Below are 19,579 nucleotides of genomic sequence, written 5' to 3' on the forward strand. Positions count from 1 at the left end.
CGAGAACAATGACCTAATACATTTTTAATTATCACGTTAGCAAGTTTCTTCAACAATGAGATCTCATAAGGTGGAGGATGCACTTAGCCATGAGCAAGGGGTAATGAAAAGTGGTACGGCCTTCACGGAGCAGCCCTTTGCACTCTGTATGCAAATGGTGAAGTTTTGCATACCTTTCCCTCGGGAACCTCAAGTATTTTGCTCTTAGGAAATAATTCTGAAATTTGAAAAAGACCGACGAAAGGGCCTTCACCGGAGTGTGGTTTACGACGGAGAGAAGCCACGGGAGAGCGTCACATCTGAAACAGAGAATTGGTTAAAGGTGTTGCGGTTCACGCGCACACTCATGTCTCACGCAGCCACTGACAAGGAAGTAGAAGAACTCGCAGTCGTGTGGAAATAAGTCACAGAGGAATAGACCTCTAGATGGATGGCTTCGTAGCTGATTTTTAAGGAAACAAGACTAATACAGCGTACTCTGTTGTTTAATTCTAGTTTTATAGATTACACTTGTGTATTATAAATATTATATCAGCCTCTTTTTCTTGCTCATCTGCACCTCCCGAGTGTTTAATAACAAGCACTGTGACAGTCGTATTATTCATTTCGGATCTGGCATTAGACCAGACCAAGGAAAGGAAGCATTTCTTGATCTAAGCCAATCATAGCAGTCTGGCTTCCCGTTTTCCCAGCGTCCTCAGATATGTCCCATTTCTAATAGATTCAAGGAGAACTTGGCTGTGCGATGTACATCTGGGCAAGGTTTGCCCTTCGGATAAGAGGAAAGATGTGATTGCCTCCGCTCCTTCCCAGTGGTATGTCTGGGATGTGGATGTCATGGCTTGAGCTGACAGCAGCCTTCTGGAAAACTCCAGGGGGATGCCACAGGCATCAGCTGCTGGCCCTGGGAGTTTTGAACCTCTGAACCCTCATCAGCAGTGGCCCACCTTCAGACATGCGGTTGTGTAAGAAGATCAGTCCCTCTTTGTTTGAGACGGGCTTTCTGATACTTGCGGCAAAAAGCATATCCGATTTACATGTGCAATAGATGCATTTGAAAGAAACTTTTTTTTTTAACATTAAAGGTGGGCTAAAAGGACTGGAAGAACATGTCCATATCTTATCTGTGTTTTCTAGGCAATACCGATAACACACTTACAATAACAATCTAGTCAAAGTTATTTAAAAATGTGTCATAGCCTGGAACACATCCAGTCCCACGACACTGACCTCAAGAGACCTAGTAGACCTGGAATGGATTTGCTGAGTGATCTTGGGAAAACGCCTCATGGCTCTAGAACATAGCCTCCAAATCTGGGTACAGACAATGAATCAGAGGACTTAAGGCTCCTTGCTTACAGCTCCAGCCAAGCAGCTCAGTATTGACCTCTGAGTCTGTCTTCCCTACGGACAGTGACTGACCAAAAGTGTACTCTGTGCAGGGAACCCGTTCAGGCTGGGAAATAAACACTGTCCCTGCCCTGGCTTGGAACGGAGGGTATACTCATGGGCACAGAGAAGACGCTGGTGATTACCAGACACAGGATGGGGTGGGGAGCAAAACGGGAGAAGGCTAAAAAGTACAAACTCCCAGCTACAAAATAAGTCATGGGGATGTGATGTATCGCATGGGGACTATGGTTAGTAATAGGTCCTATATTATTACTTGAAGCTATTTTTTTACTGTTTGTTTTTGAGGGAGCACAAGCAGAGGAGGGGAAGAGAGGGGGTGGCAGAGGATCTTCAGTGGGCTCTGTGCTGACAGGCTGATAGCAGCGAGCCCGGTGTGGGGCTTGAACTCATGAACCATGAGATCGTGACCTGAGCCAAAGTCAGACGCTCAACCAACTGAGCCACCCAGGCACCCCCATGTATTTGAAAGTTGCTAAGAGAGTAGATCTTAGACGTTTTCATCACCAGAAAAAAACTGTAACTGTAACGTGATGGACGTTAATCAGATTACCATGGTGATCATTTTGCAAGATGTACATACAAATACTGAATCATGATGTTGTGCATCTGAAACTAATACGTTATAGGTCAATTATCTCTAAAAACAAACAGAAAAACAAAAACAGTGCGTGGGAAGCATGGCACCAAGGATCACTTTCTAATGTTCTTTGTGGCGTCAGAATACCGTCTGACGTGATTCTCCTCTGTTAAGAGTGGAGCAAACCCTCCCCTAAGCCTCCCAACCAAAGCCCTGATTCTGCAGCACGTTCTAGCACCTTCTTGCTAAGATGCCCGATGCGTCCCGTCCGGCTATACACCTGCAAGTGTGTTCCTGGAGGTCTCCGGCTAGGAGGCATTGCCAACAGTGGGGATTCTTTTCTGCTACTACTAGTAAGGATTATTTTTTGAAAATTGTTGTTGTTGTTAATCAAGTGGGTCTAGCACGTAGGGTGCATCTCTGGCAAAGGGGCGGAGACTCCACCAGAAGGCGGATTTGGAAGAGCATGCAAAACGTTTGCCTCGTGTCCTTTTGGGTGAGCTGGGGGTCATGGAACAGCAGACCACTGATTCTCACACACACGCGCACACACACACGCCCAGAGACATGCTGACAAACCCAGATTTTTAGAAGGGCCCTCCACGAAGGCAGAGAACGTGTCTTTCTTGTTCACAGCTCAGTCTCCAGCATGTAGCAAAAATAAAATAAAATAAAATGAAGTAAAATAAAATAAAAAATAAAATAAAATGAAATAAAATAAAATGAAATAAAAAATAAAATAAAATGAAATAAAATAAAAAATAAAATAAAGTAATAAAATAATAAAAATAAAAAAATAAAATGCAGATTTGGTCACACGGCCCAAACTCAATACGTTTTTCTTGAATAATAAGTGAATTCAAGCACCCCGAAAGTCTAACAGTTTACTTTGAATATTACTGGATCAGGTAGACAAACACAGCAAAGACATAGAGAGCGCCGACTGTCCACCAGGCAGAGCACGGGACATTTTACGTGTGTTAGCTGCCCCTCCTCCCTGGCCTGATGAAGCAGACCCTTTCTTTTCTTTTCTTCCTTTTTCTTGTCGAGGACAGTTGACACATGTTAAATGTATTCGTTTCAAGTGCAGCACAGTGATTCGGCCACTTGATAGGTGCCGCCATGGTCACCACAAACGCGGCTTCCATCTACAGTAGATACTATTATTAATTCAGTTTTATGGAGGTGGACACTGAGGTGCAGACCGGTTAGCGACTCACCAGAGATCCACGGCTGGCAAGTGGTTGGGTTGGGATTTCAGTCCATGCAGTCCGACTCCGGCGTTGGCTCAGCTTCCCCAATCCCGTCCTGCCTCGCGTACCAAGTACAGGTGTAGAGGGTAGTGATAGGTCATGAACTTCACGTAGTGATAGGTCATGAACTTCACGGGTGTATTCGCATGCATGTATCCAAAAGCACACATTGTTTCCTTCAGTTGAACGGTCGTTCATTGTTTCCTGCAAGGAGTAGGAGGAAAAATGCTTTCTGGGTTTATCGGCCCTGTAACAGGCCGCAAAATGGGACTTAGGCAGATCCCGTAATTCAACCACAACAAAGTAAACACCGAAACTACTAGGGGGAAAGGCAACCATGTCGGAATGGAAAGGGGGTGTAAGGGCACGTTTGGAAAAGATGAAAAATTACAAGGAGAGTCTGCCGTTGTGAACGAGGCGGGCAATTTTGTAGGAAAGTGTAAATGACTAGGATTGACCCAAAGAGGAGGGGGGCCTTTCCTGTAGGAAACACTCACCCCACGCGTGCTTGTTTTCCCCTAGACGTGGGGGGCAGGCCTCCGCGAAGCCGGGGCGCGGGCGCGCTCACCTTGCAGATACGATGCCGCGTGCTTTGAGTCCTGGGCACCTGGAGCAGGTGCGCTGAAGGGCGGGGCTGGGATGGAAACAGATCCTCGAGCCCACCCCCCTCCCCTGAGTCTTACCGCCACAGCCCCCCTCTTCCCTTCTTCTCCCGCCCACGCTGTGGGCGGAAGTCCTGGATCCCAGGGCGTTTGACGAAGGAAGCCCGAGGAAGGCAGAACAGCGTGGACAGCAGAGGAGACCCAGGCTCACGTCCCTCCCGGGGTCCAGCACGTGCGGCGTCAGGCTTGCGGCGCGCGCGCCCCTCGACCGGCCCCGGGGTCGCCGCGCGCACGCCCGGGGGGGGGGGCCCCCACCCGGCTGGGGCGGAGCCGTCAGGCGCGCCTGGCCGCCGCGGTCGGGGTGCGGGCGGGGCGGCGGGCGCCTCTGCCCGCCCCCGCCGCCCCCGCGGTGCTCGCTCCTCCCCGGCGCACACGCCCACACGGCCGCGCTCGGGGCGCGGGCGGGCGGCAGCGCTCGCCAGCCAGCCGGCGGGGCCCCGGGACGGCGCGCAGGGCCGGGCTGCGCAGGAGACCTGCAAACCGGAGCTGGGCGAGACCGTCGTCTTCCACGCCTCCTTCTTTCTCTTTAAAGAAACTGCCGTGTTCCCGCTTGAACTGGGAGAAGCGAGGGGTGACGCAGAGGCTTTACTGACGAACCTTGAAGTTCCGGGCAAGTCATTCTACGGGACCCGCGAGGCCCGGCGTGAACCCAGCGCCCGCGCGGGTCAGCCTGGCAGCGCCCTTCGGTAAGCGGCCCGAAGCCAAGCCGAGGGCCCCTGACTTTGCTTCTGGAGCAATGACACTACCGGTGGCCTGCACTCAGGTGGCCTCGTTTGGTGAGCACCCCCAGCAGGTAAGCGCACCCGCAGGGGTCTCCGGTGGCTCACTGTGTGAGAGGGATCTTGCGCTCCCCCCAAATCAGCCCACGCTGTTGAGCCGCAGGCAGGAGTGGGAGGCTGGAGGGGGGAAGTCTGGTTTTATCACAGGAAACTGTGGGAGAAGGGTGTGGAACACGGGTTTACATTTTTCATTTTTGCATTGACGCGTGGGGGTGAGGTGCGCAGGGGCCTGGATTTTTGTAGGAGATGGTTGCGGAGCGGGGCTGGGTGATAGGCGTCTGGATTTCTGCAGACACTGAAGAGGGAGCAAAGCTTACATGTTTGCAGAAACCTCTGAGGATCGACAGGGTGGTGAGAGGTTGTGATCCCGAGAATGCTCCAGAAATTGTAAAGAGTTTGAAGGTGAGCATTTCAGAGCAGGGATGGAGACGCACTTACCGCGCAGGGCCTTCTGGAAGCTGCGCACAGAGCCGGCGGCGTGGAGCGCGCCCCGCCGGCGTCCAGCACCTCGGACAGCGCCGGGCAGCGCGCAGAGCCCGGGCCGTCGCCCCCACCCTTGGCGGGGCGGGGGGGTGGGGTGGGGGGGGAACGCTAACGCGGAGCTCTGCGTCGGATCCGCCTCTAACTGCTTCCCGTGGCTGCAGAAGGAAGAGGCGGGGTATAAAATGTCCCCAAGCTGCCGCGAATGCTATGGCCGAGCGCGGTGGCCTCCTGGATTTTGAAAGGCGCACCCAAACTCCTTCAAGATCTAACATTATGGAGCGCTCACCTGGGCCAAGGCCCTGTGCTAAGCGCCCCACCTGCGTTCTGCGGTTGTTACGCGCGCCGCGAGCTTGTGTGCCATTATCCGTGTGCTGCGGATCAGAAAATGGGAGCAGAGGAGGCCAAGTAAACCCGTCTATACGACCACTTGGTGGTGTGGCTACACCTGTAAACCGCACGCCAGGTGGCGGTAGTGGGAAGGTGTGCCAGAGCCGGCAGAATGTCCTCCGCGAAAGCGCCTAACGGGTTCAGAGGAACCAAGAGTTCGAATCCAAGCTACAGCTTACAAACATACGCGCTTGGGCAAGATCGCACAACCTGTCTGCGCGGCAGGCTCTGTATCTGTAAGGTTAAGATCATAATGCTTCCCTTGCAAACGTGTGGGGGAGGGTGGTCAAAGAGATCTGTATGTGGGAAAACTCAGCACACGGCCCATTGCAGTTGGGGGGCGGAGGACAGAAATGGGGAGCAGGTGGTTGGAAGAGGGAGAGGTTGGGTGATGAATGGCAGAGGCACTGGGGTGCGGGCTGAGTACCCCAGATCAGGGCTCAGAGGTAGGATCCTGCATGAGTTTAATGCAACATGATAATCCTTTAAATATTTATAGGACTTTGAAAAGTGTTTCCCTATTGCCTATATTTGACCCTTATAACAATCTTGGAAGGCAGAGACGGAGTTCTGTGCATTGGGCAAAATGCTGCTGGCCAGCAATTAATTTCACAGCCACCTTGCAGCAGGGCTGAGCTTAGAACCCGGGTGGCCTGCTTCTCTGCCATGGCCCCACCACGACCGTGCACCCTCAGAAGCTTGGATTACGGGGTGATCGTGGACCTGAAGTGCATCTAGAGAAACGCTGTCCGTGCCAGCTGGAGCCAGGTGATCAACCGAAAACATGTTCAACCATTATCTTTTATTTTGTTCCACAAAGAATTTCAAGTGATGTTTTATAAAGATACACAAGAGGTCAGGTGGACACGTATCAGAAGTAGCTGAGATTCATTAGGATATAATTGTGTGCAAACTTACGTGTGCAAACGTGGTCACAGCGGGATGCTGATCTCACTGAAACTGCCGTGAATAGAGCACATCCTTCAACTTGGAAAAAAAGAAACAAACACAAATTGAGAAAGTAGGGGAGAGACAAGATTAAGGCCACAGCCAGAAACAAGATGAACACAAAGCATGAATATGGTAAAGTCCTAGAAACCCTGGGCCTCTAAGTACGGTCATGTGTGTCCCCAGTTCTTTCCTTGGGAACAGGAGGTGCTCTGCAGACGTTTGCAGGTGCCGGTGGACCCTCCTCTTTTGCCTCCCTTTCCCACGGGGGTCAAATACAGGTAGACTTGGAACCAAATGCAGTGCCTCAATCCTCCGATTTACCACGGTGCCAAACACGGCAAGGTCAGCTGGAAGTCCGATGCCAAGGTGACTCGAGCAGGAGGAGACAAAACACGGTAGTTTATCTGCACTGAAATAATTGTGAGTCACTTTTTTTTTTAGATATGAACTTAAACATTTTTTTCAACATTTATTTATTTTTGAGAGAGAGAGAGAGAGAGAGCGAGCACCAGTGGAGAAGGGGCAGAGAGGGAGACAGAATCCGAAGCAGGCTCCGGGCTCCGAGCTGTCAGCACAGAGCCCGACGCGGGGCTCGAACCCACGAACCGGGAGATCGTGACCTGAGCCGACGTCGGACGCTGAAGCCACTGAGCACCACCCCCCTCCGGCCGCCCCGTTGGTTACCTTTTTATAATGGCTTGCAGAAGCACACCCTGCTTTAAAGCTTACACAAAGGGCTTCTCCATCTGGCAGCTCAGCAGAGAGTCCTAACAAACCTGTAGAGGTAAGAAGCTAGGAGGTGATGGGGACAACACAGACACAGCATCATGACTTGAGTCGCAAGCAGTTTACTTTTACACCCAGTGTCATAGACCCACATACCTACAAAGACCAGGAAAGTAGCCTGAATGTATGAATTGGGTCAGTTGTAAGACTACAGACAGTGGCAGGGCCTTTGCCAAACTGAACAATGAGTGATCCATTTTATTTATTTTTTTAATTTTTTTTTCAACGTTTATTTATTTTTGGGACAGAGAGAGACAGAGCATGAACGGGGGAGGGGCAGAGAGAGAGGGAGACACAGAATCGGAAACAGGCTCCAGGCTCCGAGCCACCAGCCCAGAGCCTGACGCGGGGCTCGAACTCCCGGACCGCGAGATCGTGACCTGGCTGAAGTCGGACGCTTAACCGACTGCGCCACCCAGGCACCCCGAGTGATCCATTTTAAAATATTCAAGCTGAAACAAAACTAAAACACTATGCCGGTCAAGCCAGACGTACCTGTCCCTGTGGGCTGCACTTGGTCCCGGGCCCTACTAGGCAGCCTTGGTCTACACTGCTCAGGCAAAAGATGTGGGGCAGCACGGGAGTGAGAGAGCTTGGGTTCAGCAAGATAAAGGACTCGATCTGTCCTGAAATTCCCCATTTCTAGACTGGGAACGACTGGACAACACGGCCCCTCGCAGCCTCGGAAACCTTAGACTTTCATAATTCTGTGGACGGTAAAACAGCCCCAGGGCTTCTGGACGAACATGGTAATCACTTCCACCCACCCGCCCCTTCCATCAGAGAAAGCATCGTTTTATTTTTTCCTGGCGTTGGTGATATTTTAGTCTTCGGTGTGTCTCTTCCAGTCCCTGTGCCTTTGGGAGGTGTGCCCGCCCCATGACGGTGGGGTTGAGACAGAAAACAGCCGTGAGGAGTGACCGGGAGAAGGGGCGGGCTGGCTGGGGGACAAGAGGAGAGGAACCAGGCACATTCTGCTCATTTCTCCGTTAACTCTTCTTCTGAAACACAGGGAAGAAAAACACCCACTTGGGGGCTGCTAATTTTAAACCATGGTGCCCAGGGCAGTCAAAGTGCGCGGGGTTTCAAAATTCTGGGCACACGTCAGCCCCTTTGGGTCAGAATTGCTTCCTTCTCTCCGACAGGCTGGGAAGCCCTGAAAGGCACGTGGTCTTTCGTGCATTAGGTGTTCCTGACGTTTGTCTGTGATGCACACACAGCAGGAGGTAAATGCCCAAATGCAAGTGACTTAGTTCTTGGCTGATGCCCTCATCCGATCAGTCACTATTGAATACACCTCCGGCTTCATGCTTCCTTAGCGTCCTCGCACTGCCGCTTCTGACCGTCCTCATCTCTCAGGGGCTCGCAGGTGACCTCCGGCCTCCCGCCGGACCTTCTAAGCCTGAATTCTACACACGTTTTTGTCCTTAATGCCTTGCACGTGTATTGACCCTCAACATTTATATGGTGGCGAATGAATGAGTGGATGGATGGATGGGTGGGCAGGTAATCCCAGCGTGTCAGTCAAGGCTTACTCTGTTATAAGTAATAGAAATTAGTGCACATGTCATAAGCAGACACGAGCTAGTTCATCAACGCTTTATGGGGTTAGGAGACCCCGGGGGGCAGGGGGAGGAGTGAGGGAATGACAAGCGGAGCAAACACGAGGGGCACGGCACTGAGCCAGCCACGGCCTGCCAGCGAGCGCGGCTTGCTGGGTTGTGGGAGCGGATAATCTACCGCATCCCACCCGCAGCCTGGAACCCGCCAAGAGCAGGCTCTGGTGGAAGACAAGGAAAAGAGTTTGCCTGGTACCTACCTCCCGCCGCCACGCGCTCTCGGTCCACATACACTCTGGAGAGGGTGAATGCACCCACGCTTCTGTGCTGCGTGGCTTCGCCACCTGGAGGCCTCCGGGGAGACCGAGTCCCCGGTCAGCCGAGCGCAGGTGTGGGCCTGGGCCCCCCGGCCTGACGCAGTGGGGAGGGGGCACGCCTAGAGGAGGCCACCGGGGCCAGGAGGCGAGGCGGTGGCCGAAGCCCTGAGGCGGGGAGTGGGCCCCGGGCAGAGAGTGGGTCTCGAGGCCTCGCCAGGCGGCACGCGGCAGGCGGCAGGAGAGCGAAGGGTCTGGTCCTGTCCTCACACAAGTGTTTGTTTCCTGGCGTGTGTGTCACGTAAGGAACTTCCGTTGGGAGGCCGCGGTGAAGGCTGGCCGGAGGCTATACGAGGAGCAGCTCCCCGCGCACAGAGAAGGTCATTCCTGTAGATGGGCTGGGAGCAACCAGAATGCCTGGCCTCCACCCTGTTCTCTCCTCAGCAGCGGGGGTTAGGGACAAGGCCGAGCTCCGGGCAGGAGGTGGCCCCTGACCGCAAACGAAGGGAGACAGGCACCAGCTAGATGTCCCGTGCTGTCCCCTCCCTCCCCACCCCCGACCTTGAGGGACGTGGCCGGCCCCCCACGCGACACGGAGAGAGGACCCGATTGTCCACCCACATGACCTTCCCCTTTTCTCTTCCTCATCCTCCTTCCAACTACCCCGAAGCCGACGAGGGAGAGAAGACCGTGTTCCTGCCTCGGGGGCTCGGGGGAGGGGGGGCCAGGCTCTGGGAGGGGGCTGGCCCAGGAGATTAACACACCAGGGCTCAGCACAGAAGGTGGCGAAGTATCAGGAATCCAGGAGATGCGGTTATCAACCGTGTGTGTGTGTGTGAGTGTGTGTGTGAGTGTGTGTATGTCAGTGTGTGGGGGGGTCTGTGAGTGTGAGTCTGTGAGAAAGAGTACCTAGTGTTGTATAGCGTCCCAGTGTATGAATACGGCACAATTTCTTTATTTTCTTCATCGCAGGATGTCTCACTTTTGCTTTTTGTGAATAGTGCTGTCGGGAACGCTTTTGTACCTGGTTCGCTGCACAGATTTATCGGTAATTATTGATATGAACGAACCTTCCCCAAACGAGTGGCTTAGAACCAGAACCACTTGTTTGTGCGTGTTTCTGCAGTTTGGACCAGGCTCTGGGCACATCTGCTGCCTCGCCCGGGGTCCTGCCTGCACTTGTAACTACCGGGGGTCCGGGGCAACCTCGCCCGAACGGTCGCGGTCAGCTGGGGCTCCCTGTGTCCTCCCCGGCAGGACAACCCATGTGTCTTTATGAGGCAGCGGGGCTCCAGGAGAGCAAACTGGAAGCTGGGAGGCCCACGGAGGCCCTGCCTCGAAAGTCACAGTCACTCCTGCCGCATCTTGTGGGTCATGCGCTGACCCTTCCTCTTGATGGGCGGGGGGGTGGGGCACTGGCCCCTGGCGCGCGGTGTGCACGCTGGGATGGTAGGACTTTGTGGCCGTGTTTTCCGGGCTCCCACAGACAGAACCCAGGTGCGGAATTACCCGCTGGAGCGCTGGTCTCGTCCTCCCACCCACTGGGTCCCGTTGCTTCCCGTCCCTCCCCGGGCATTGCCAGGCTGGCTAATTTTAGCCATGCTAATTTGGACACCGTGCCTCCTGGTATCTCACTGGGCTTTGATTTGGTTTTGTTTGACTACCCACGAGGCCGAACACCTGTTTGTGTGCTTACTGGCCATTCGTGGTTGGGGAAGGACGTGATCTGTGGGAGGTGTTCATACAGCCTGGAGCTGAGCTGGTTGTAACTCTACTCGGCTCTCTTCCACCTTGAGTGGTTTTCCTCTTGATTAGAAAGGAAGGAACATTTGAGCCCAGGTTTGCAGGGTGGTGAATAATTAAACAGAGCGGGGTCTCTGTTAGACCTCACAGTTAGAAAGCGGCTCAGGGGGACAGCGAGCGGGGCGTTTGAGAGCCAGACGGACAGTGCGTGTGGGGTGCACAGCTCTGGGTGGACCGACAGATGGATGGCGCGTGCAGGGAGCAGGGAAGCCCTGGGTGGACAGATGGACAGACAGTGTGTGGGCGCGGGAGCCCTGGGTGGACAGACTGACAGACGGTGCGTGGGTATGGGAGCCCTGGGTGGACAGATGGACAGACAGTGCGTGCAGGCGTGGGAGCCCTGGGTGGACAGACGGACGGATGGTGTGTGCAGGAGTCCTGGTGGCCCTGGGGGCGATGCGCCAGCACATGAAGGGCCCTCGCTGAGCGGAGACCTCGCACCCTCACTGCACGTTCCCGCTCCGTTATGTAGCGCCCGGAAATCCTGCTGCAAACGTCCAGAGCCGCACACAAACCTCGACACCCTGACCCTGTGTGCGCAGCGCCAGTGCCGAGCAGGGATGGTGGGGCCTATGGGAAAGGCCAGCGCCCGTGTGTGCGCACGCGCACACACACACCGCGTGCACACGCCCTACACACACGCACACACATGTACACGCTCACACTTACGTGCACACCCGCACGCACGCCCCACACGTGCATGCGCACACCCGTGTGCACACCCGCACACACACAGACCCGTAGGAGGCTGAAGACGGAAGCACGGGGGGACAGAGACTCGTGACCGCACGGTGGTCACGTTGCTGCAGAAGATCTCGCGGGAACACCCACTACAGCAACGAGATCACACCGAGACACGGCTGTTGGAGGCACAGAGACGAGCTGGGCCGTCCGCCGTCGTGGCTTCGGAAGAGAGCGACGTCGAGGCGTGCGTACGCGTGTGCATGTGCGTGTACGGGAGAGTGCGGTTTGGGCCTTCTAAACAAACAGCAAGTGTCTGTGAGCGTATGAAACGCTTGTGAGGGGTGTGAATCCCTCTCTCACGTTCGGCCAAGCCAGGCTCTGACTTTCCAGGCCGGTGGACGTTGTGAACCGCTGGCCGCCGCTCGCGGCAGTGGCGTCGGGAAGCCGTGGTGCCCACCGGGCGACGAGAAACCCTGGGAACCGCGGCCCCTCCTCGGCAGGAGGGACGGGAGTCCGCGTGGAGGGGCTGTGCCGGCAGCCGCCTGGGCCAGGGAGGGGGCCCGCCTGTCTGAATTCGGGGAAGGCTCTCCGGCAACACCCGGCCTGGAGGCTCTGGGTGCGGGAACCGGGCGGCGGCCGCGGGGAGGACGAAAGCGGAAAAGCCTTCGGTGGCCGCAGACTCACCCTGGCGGAGGAAGCTGCAGCCTGAGCTTTGTGCCCTGTGACGCCTGCGAGCAACGTGAGGTCCCGTCCGCCCTCCGCCTCCTACCTGCCCAGGGGAAGGCTGTTATTTGGCATTATTCTGGAAGACTAGGGGGAGGAGGGGAGGGTTGTGACATCAGGGCTGCCGCGAGGTTGAGTTTGCTTTGCGATGATTCTCTCTCTCCTTCCTCCCCGATCGCGATAGTGACCCGTGTTTCTGGTGGATTCCCTCCCCGCCTTTCGGATGCCCGCCTGGGAGAAGAGCGCATCTGCTATCTACGAGGTGACCCATGGGGTGTGAATCGCTGCCCGATGTCGGCGCTGCGGCAGTGACCCGGGGGGACACACACCTTCCCTCGTGGGACGCAGGTGCCCGTGGGCATGGAGCGGAGTTTCCTAAGCGGCATTTGAGGTGAGTGTGGGGCGGGCAGCCCCCGCGTGTGCGATCGCTTGCCAGGTTTATGTCAGCTGCTGTCCTGTGTGGATGTTTTCTGTCCGCTCTTCCGTAACCCCCAGCGTGGCTTCACCAGGCGGCCGTCACCGTCCCTCCCACCACATCACAGATGAAGAGACGGACGCAGACGAGCCGGACGATGCGGCCGAGGTGGCCTCACCTGGGATCAGGCGGGGACAGGACCGCATCCAGCCCTGTGACAGCCGCACCATCAGCACCCGGGCCCCTCCAGAACGCACGCCATGCTTCTCTCTTCTTCCCTCGCTAGGTCTGGTCGCCGCGGTGGCTCGGAGACGCGGAGGCCAGCGCGATGGAGGAGGACACTGAACTGAGAACCGACGGAAACTCCCTCTTAAAGGCTGTGTGGCTGGGGAGGCTCAGGCTGACCAGACTCCTCCTGGAAGGGGGCGCTTACATCAACGAGAGCAACGACAAAGGCGAGACGGCTCTCATGGTGGCCTGCATCACCAGGCACGTGGACCAGCAGAGCATCAGCAAGTCCAAGATGGTCAAGTACCTGCTGGCCAACAGGGCGGACCCCAATATCCAGGACAAGTCTGGCAAGACGGCCCTCATCCACGCCTGCATCAGGAGGGCCGGAGGAGAGGTGGTCTCCCTGCTCCTGGAGAACGGCGCGGACCCCAGCCTCGAGGACCGCACGGGGGCTTCGGCTCTGGTTTACGCGATACACGCGGATGACAAAGATGCCCTGAGACATCTCCTCGACGCCTGCAGAGCCAAAGGGAAGGAGGTGATTATCATCACGACAGATAAATCATCAGCGGGCGCCCAAACCGCCAAACAGTACCTTAACGTCCCTCCGTCACCCAAAGTGGAAGACAGACAGTCACCTCCACTGTGCGCGTCTCCCTCGGATGTCGAGCTGAAGGCTCCGGGCCTGGGCGCTCCGCCCAGCGAGCGGGAGGACGACTTCTTCAGCGTCCAGACGGGGCATCCGAGTGGTTGCCACACCGCCAAGGCTCTCAACGAGCCTGGGTCACCCACCAGGAAAGTTGGGAACCTCAAGAGAGCCCGCCTGCCCCAGCTGAAGAGGCTCCAGTCCGAACCCTGGGGCCTGATCGCGCCGTCCGTGCTGGCTGCTAACGTGCGTCAGGATGACGCCCACGGCGCGGGCACAGACAGTGAGGTCATCAAGAGCATTAGCGACGTGTCCTTCCCCAAAAGGGGGCCGCTCTCCAGAGCCAGCAGTATCGACGGCAAAGACCCCGCCCTGTTCCCCACATTCACAGAGCAGATTCTGAAGATCCCAGGCTCGCCGGCACCCGCATCCTGGAAGGCCGCCTACGACAAGGGCCAGGCGTCCCACCCTCGTGTGGCCAGAAGAGGGACTCTCCCTGTGGAGCAGGAGAAGGCTGGAGTCAGTCCGTCAGTGTCCCGCAAGCGGCTGGAAGACGACCCGTACGATTTCGATCTGCAGCCAGGGGCTGACCAGCTCCATCCCGTCTCCCTGGAGTCGGGCAAAGCGCCCCTCGAGAGGAAGAGGCTGAACGGCTCCCACGTGGCTCTCTTCCACGGCTCCCGCGAGTCCCTGGACGCGGCGCCCGGCACCTCCCCCAGCTCGGCGCGCCCCAGGCCACCGCCTCTTCTGGAAAGGCGAGGTTCTGGGACTCTGCTGCTGGACCGCATCTCGCACACCAGGCCCGGCTTCCTTCCGCCTTTAAACGTAAATCTGAACCCACCCATCCCAGATATCAGGCCCGGCGGCAAACCTTCTTCTCCACTCGCCAGCAGCCTAAAATCCATGCTGCCCGTGGCTCCCAGCTCACCGAAGAGAGCTGACTCGAGGAGTCAAAAGAAACTACTCCGGAGGCACTCCATGCAGGTCGAGCATGTGAAACAGCTGTCTGGCTTTGAGGAGATCATGGCCTAGACACTTCCAGAGGGTCTCCACGTACCCGACGACAGGCACCATAATCCGGACCAACACAGCTGTGTGGGCCCTCTTCCTCCCGCCCGTCCCCCCGTGCTGCTGTGCGGCCCGTCTCACAGGGTATGGAACAGGGCCCCGCTTCCCTTCTGAAATGATCGTGGGTTGTTACGGGTTTGCTTGAAAAGGGCTCAGGGTAATTGGGTTCTGGGGATGAGGTTACCGAGAATAAATTTCTCCGAAGGAAGAAAACCTTTGGGGTTTGAGAGTAACGCAGCTGGTACGGTGATCTAGGCCCCTGACATCAGTTCCTTTCCACCAGACAAACTAGAATTTAGATCCCAGGACGGCAGTGAAAGCATGCCCTTAGTACTAAATCTATAAAGTGCCTACAAAGGAAATGAGGCTTTAGAATTTGTCATGTGTGCAAAAGCTCGAAACTGGCCCCTGAGATCTGGCATGCTGCGTGTTACGTGTCAGCCCAAGGTGGAGAAGGGGGGACAGAGCCCCCATCAGAAGCATCAGAAGGCGGGGAAGGCAGGGAGGGCCCCCCCATCACAGGGGCTCTGGCTGCCTGTCACCGGGTCATGGGGCAGTGTCCTGCTCGGCACGGTCACGGTCTTCCCAAACCCCCCTATCACACTGTGTTCACATGCTCATCTGGATGTGCTATGAGTCCCCAGATACAACTACATGTCCCCCAAATTCCGATGTGCCATTGTCACTGGTGCGTCAGATGTGAAATCGGCCTCATCCACCTGCCCTGACGTGAGCCGTGCCAAAATCTTGGGAAAACACAGCCAGGGTCTGGTAATTAATTTGGAGGTAAATGTGATACGGTTTCCAGAATAGACCTGTTTCTTGCCTGTTCTTCTGAAAAGTCGGTGACAACCCCCCACCCACCCAAAGCCAGAACAATATGTAGCACTGGGCCGCGCACACGTGGAAAGCACAAGTGGGTGGTTCTCAGGCTTGAGAGAGTGGCGGGGAGTGGATCGGGTGTTGTAGCCCGAAAACTTCCGGGGGTGCAGACTGGCGTCTCCCCTGCTCTTGTCCAGGTAACTCCAGAGAAATCCGGTTTCTGCGAATTATCTGAAGTGTCTACGCAGTGGGAGGTTTGTAGAGATAACCCGGGTGATGCTGTCCAGCCGTTGCACAAACCCAGGAAGGGAAGCAGAGACTTAGCACGCTCGGTGTGACGGGGCCACATTTCAGATGACGGGCCTGGTCGTTTTCCCGTTCATTTTTCCCTCCTGCTGCTCAGATCCGTGTGCTCTGTGGTTGGAAGAATGTGGTCCCTGGGGGTCGCCTCCCGTGGAGGAAGGAGTAGAGGCTCTGAGGTCTGGGTTTGCAACTCTGTTCCGTCATTTCCCAGCTTGGGGACTTCGGCTTTTCTAAGCCTCCACTCGGTTGTCTGCAAAGGGCGCGGGGGCCGGTGCCAGAACGTGCCTGTCCCGCACCCGGGGTGAGGAGGGGTCGCCCAGTCTCCCGCACATCTCCAGGCCTCTGAGGCTGGCTTCAGAATCTACAAGTTATACATAATATCCCACACAGAACACAGTCAAGTCCAGCTGAAAAGTTCAAGTGTCTCCTTGAGCTCCTCCGTGGTTCCGTAGTCCTGAGCCCCAAGTACACTCGAAAAGTAAATTCTGCCACATCCGCTTCTCATACGATAGCGTCTCTGTGACGACACTTGGTAGACCCTTACCGGGGCATCCCGAACAAAAGTGCTGACGACCAACGATGCTCACAGATAAGCCAAATGTTCATTTTTTGATGCTTCCTCCAGGGCGGGGGCACCACTGACACTTTACGCTGGGTCGTTCTGTGCCGTGGGGGCTGTCCTGGTCCACCCGCTAGAGGCCGGCAGCATCCTCCCTCGAATTGCGACAACCAAAAACGGCTCCAGACAAGGTCAGACCGCTGGGGGGCGCCATCACCTCGGCTGATCACCGCCGCTCCAGGAGAAGGCGGCGCCAGAACAAGTCAAGACCCACGAAGCCGCACGCCGTCTGGCTGGCTCGGCCCTGCCCCTCACTTGAAGCCGTTCGAACTGTGCTTCTGTAGGACGACTGTGGTCGGGCTCTCAGGATTCCCGGCAAACACAAACGGAAGTGCCGGTGGCCCTGTGTTCCTTGCAGGGAGGGAAGAAAAGCTCGTAAACTCGCGCAAACCGAGGGCTCGCGGACTTGGTTTAGTGTGGACAATCCGTGTTCTTTCCAGGGCCCTTTAGTCTCGAACGGTTCCTACCAAAGGCACACGATGAGCGGCAGAGAAACAACCCTCCGAAGCATTACAGAGAGAACCGTACAGACTACCGCTGTTGTCAGCCCATCACGCACGCGCACACGTGTGTGTACACGCACGTGTGGCCAGTGCTCTCCAAGCGTCGTTCGTGCTGGTGAAAGCCCTGCATCTAACTGTGGGGGAGCAGCGCTGCACACGAGCATTTGTCTGAACCTTCAGCCAAGACCGGAAAGCCCGACTCATCCTGGAAGCGAGCACGGCACATCCATAGCGATGAGCTCAGGTGAAACGCGAAACGTGGTAGCTACTCAGCCGGAGCGACCTGTCCGTCCCCGGATGCCTGTGGCAGGCGCTGTCACGGCACTCCCCGCCTGCATCGGTCACTTGTGCCCTTCCCCTTGGCCTTCCTCTAGACAGTCACCGGATCGTCCCTGTCTCATCCCTGTTTGACGATGCAGTAGCTGAATTAGGCCGTTCCAACCTAGCGTGCCCACCACAACGCTTTATCCTGGTTCGTGCATAAGTAGGCGATTTTGTCCAGGTTAACAAACCTCACAACGATGCTTCTTAAAAGCATATTTTAGATTCAAATGTGCTTCGTAGGTCGGAGATTAGCTTTTCTTTTCGGGATCCTGGCGTCACTACAGAATTTCGCTGCCATCTGTGGTTTTAACAACCCATCCACTTGAGACCTTCCGGAACGTTCATCAAAATATGGGACACGAGTCTAAAGTTTAAAGTCTGGGACTTCGGTTTAATTTCTAGACACTCCAAAGCCGGTTTTTGTTTTACTTGTTTGTTTGAATCATTGTCAGTTCTTAGAATTTCATCCAGTGAACGGTATCCTGCAAAACGCAGGCTGTGTCTGACCGTCTGCCTCTGTGTTGGTGCTTTGGACGTATCCCTGTTGCTTGAGCTCGTTCTCTACGGCGTTCTACTCTAGCCTCAAGCCGACGACGTGCTCAAAGATGTATCAAAATCCATGTATCGGAACTGTTAGGCATTTCTAACACGTCAATAAAAGATACTCTGCAATCCTTCAATAGCATTCTCCGTTTTTCTGTAGTGAAATCTCAGCGATAAATATTACCTTTTCCTTACGACGGGGTTGACGTGACTACCCCATAACGTCTACCTTAGCAGACACCCAATATTTTACACACTCATCATTTTGAAAATTAATTTTTGCTTACACAAAAGTGTAAGTGAAGTGTTGGAGTTTCGCTCTCAGAAAGGGGCAAAGGTTGAGAGGGGCATTTCCCCTGGGAGAGCTGGGCTTCCTTCCTCTGGCCTCACTGCTCGGGCCTCCCCTGGGGCTGTCTGACACACGCCACCTGTGGGGACTTAGCAGTCGCTGGGCTGGCCCTCCTTGGGCCCTGCTTCTAGTGTCGGCGAGTGTTACACAAGGTCCTGCTCCGGGGCAGAGTGTAAGAATCCAATGGACTAGCCCTTGTCTCTTAAAGTCCAGAGTTCTGTGATTCAAATTTCATCCACACTCCCTGACTCTCCGGACAGTTCCAACCTTACCTCTGGGACCTCCCCTAGACAGTTGAAAGAAATTGTGTCAACAAAAATACAAAAAAGGACTGGCTTCAGGATGTCCCTTCCCCACTTCTATCTTCAGGAAAAGCAGGCCCACGAGTTTCCGAATCCTTTGAGGAGAGATTACGAGGGACCCTGCGGGGGGAGGAGAAGTGATGGGGGATAAGGCCACAGTGGCCCACCTGGAGTGGGGGGAGGCGCATTCCCAGGATTGATAAAAGGCTTGGAAGTTTGGGGTCCCTTGAGCGGACCTCGCCCCCTTCCAGAACAAAATGGTAGAGGGGAGTGGTCCATGGTGCATCCTGCGAGGCCGGGCAGGGGCCGGGTGGGGGTCAGGCTGGGCAGGGGGCATCTGAGCCACTGGCCCTGAAGGAACCCTGCAGCTCACACAGCACATGTATCCACGTGGCCAGTGAGCCTGTGGATGACAGAGCCCGGGGACCGGAGCTCCATGCAACATTGAAGACCTACAGGAGACGGGCGCGGGGAGCTCCCCCGGGACGACATGGGCACTCTTACCGTCTTTGTTAAGTGGGGGGGGGGGGGGGGGGGAGGGGAGCAGATCACTCTTAACTAGATTTAGAAGAGTAAAGGAGTGAGATGTTTCTCACACCCAAGGGTGTTCTAGAGCCCACGGCATGCACTGTGCAAAGGACAGAAGCGTCACCCATGGCATTTGCCCCCGGGGAGGTCACCAGGGGTAAGCGACAGACCTCAAGGAACGAAAGGGGGTAATGCTTTACAGCTATGATGATACCAGAGCAGGTCAACGCAGGGAAAAGTGTCGGACGCTTCTCACTGGGCATCCTCAGCTGAAGGTGGTTCTGTGATTCAATTTCCTGGACTGATCATGGACAGGGGGTTTTGACATCACAGAGTAAAAAACGTAATGCGGTTCACAGAACAGGGTGAGCGTGATGTGTCAGGACTGGGGAGGAGGAGGATGGGAGGGGGGAGAAGTGATGGGGGGACAGAAGGCAGCACACAGGCCCTGCAGGTGTGGACCAGCCCAAAGAAACAGCCCGCAGAACACGACACTCCCCCTCCCCCGCCCCAGACCTCCGTTCTGGATCCTCTGCCTCATCCGGGATGACG

The 19,579-nt window shown here is 55.7% G+C and overlaps 1 protein-coding gene and 1 long non-coding RNA gene across 10 annotated transcripts in view; one reads left to right on the forward strand and one right to left on the reverse strand.

Moving 5' to 3' along the window:
- Positions 1-17,985, forward strand: part of ANKRD34C (ankyrin repeat domain 34C) — a 29,885-nt gene extending 11,900 nt beyond the window's left edge. For 2 of the 9 annotated variants that reach the window (XM_019831757.3, XM_011282704.4), the window contains 3 exons: positions 4,438-4,698; positions 12,559-12,765; positions 13,076-17,985. In XM_019831757.3, the coding sequence (XP_019687316.2) occupies positions 13,118-14,698 (1,581 nt within the window). In that variant the 5' untranslated portion in view covers positions 4,438-4,698; positions 12,559-12,765; positions 13,076-13,117 and the 3' untranslated portion in view covers positions 14,699-17,985. The other 7 variants (XM_045058705.1, XM_045058703.1, XM_006932185.4 and 4 more) reach the window with 7 other exon arrangements.
- LOC109500451 lies at positions 10-5,249 on the reverse strand. Its single transcript, XR_002157979.3, has 4 exons — positions 5,123-5,249; positions 3,741-3,877; positions 3,211-3,447; positions 10-299 (listed from the first exon to the last, which is right to left on the reverse strand). It is a non-coding gene; the product is annotated as an uncharacterized LOC109500451 (long non-coding RNA).
- Positions 17,986-19,579: the final 1,594 nt, after the last annotated feature.

This window comes from Felis catus, chromosome B3, assembly GCF_018350175.1.
Source record: "Felis catus isolate Fca126 chromosome B3, F.catus_Fca126_mat1.0, whole genome shotgun sequence".
In the NCBI taxonomy this organism is placed as follows: domain Eukaryota; kingdom Metazoa; phylum Chordata; class Mammalia; order Carnivora; family Felidae; genus Felis; species Felis catus.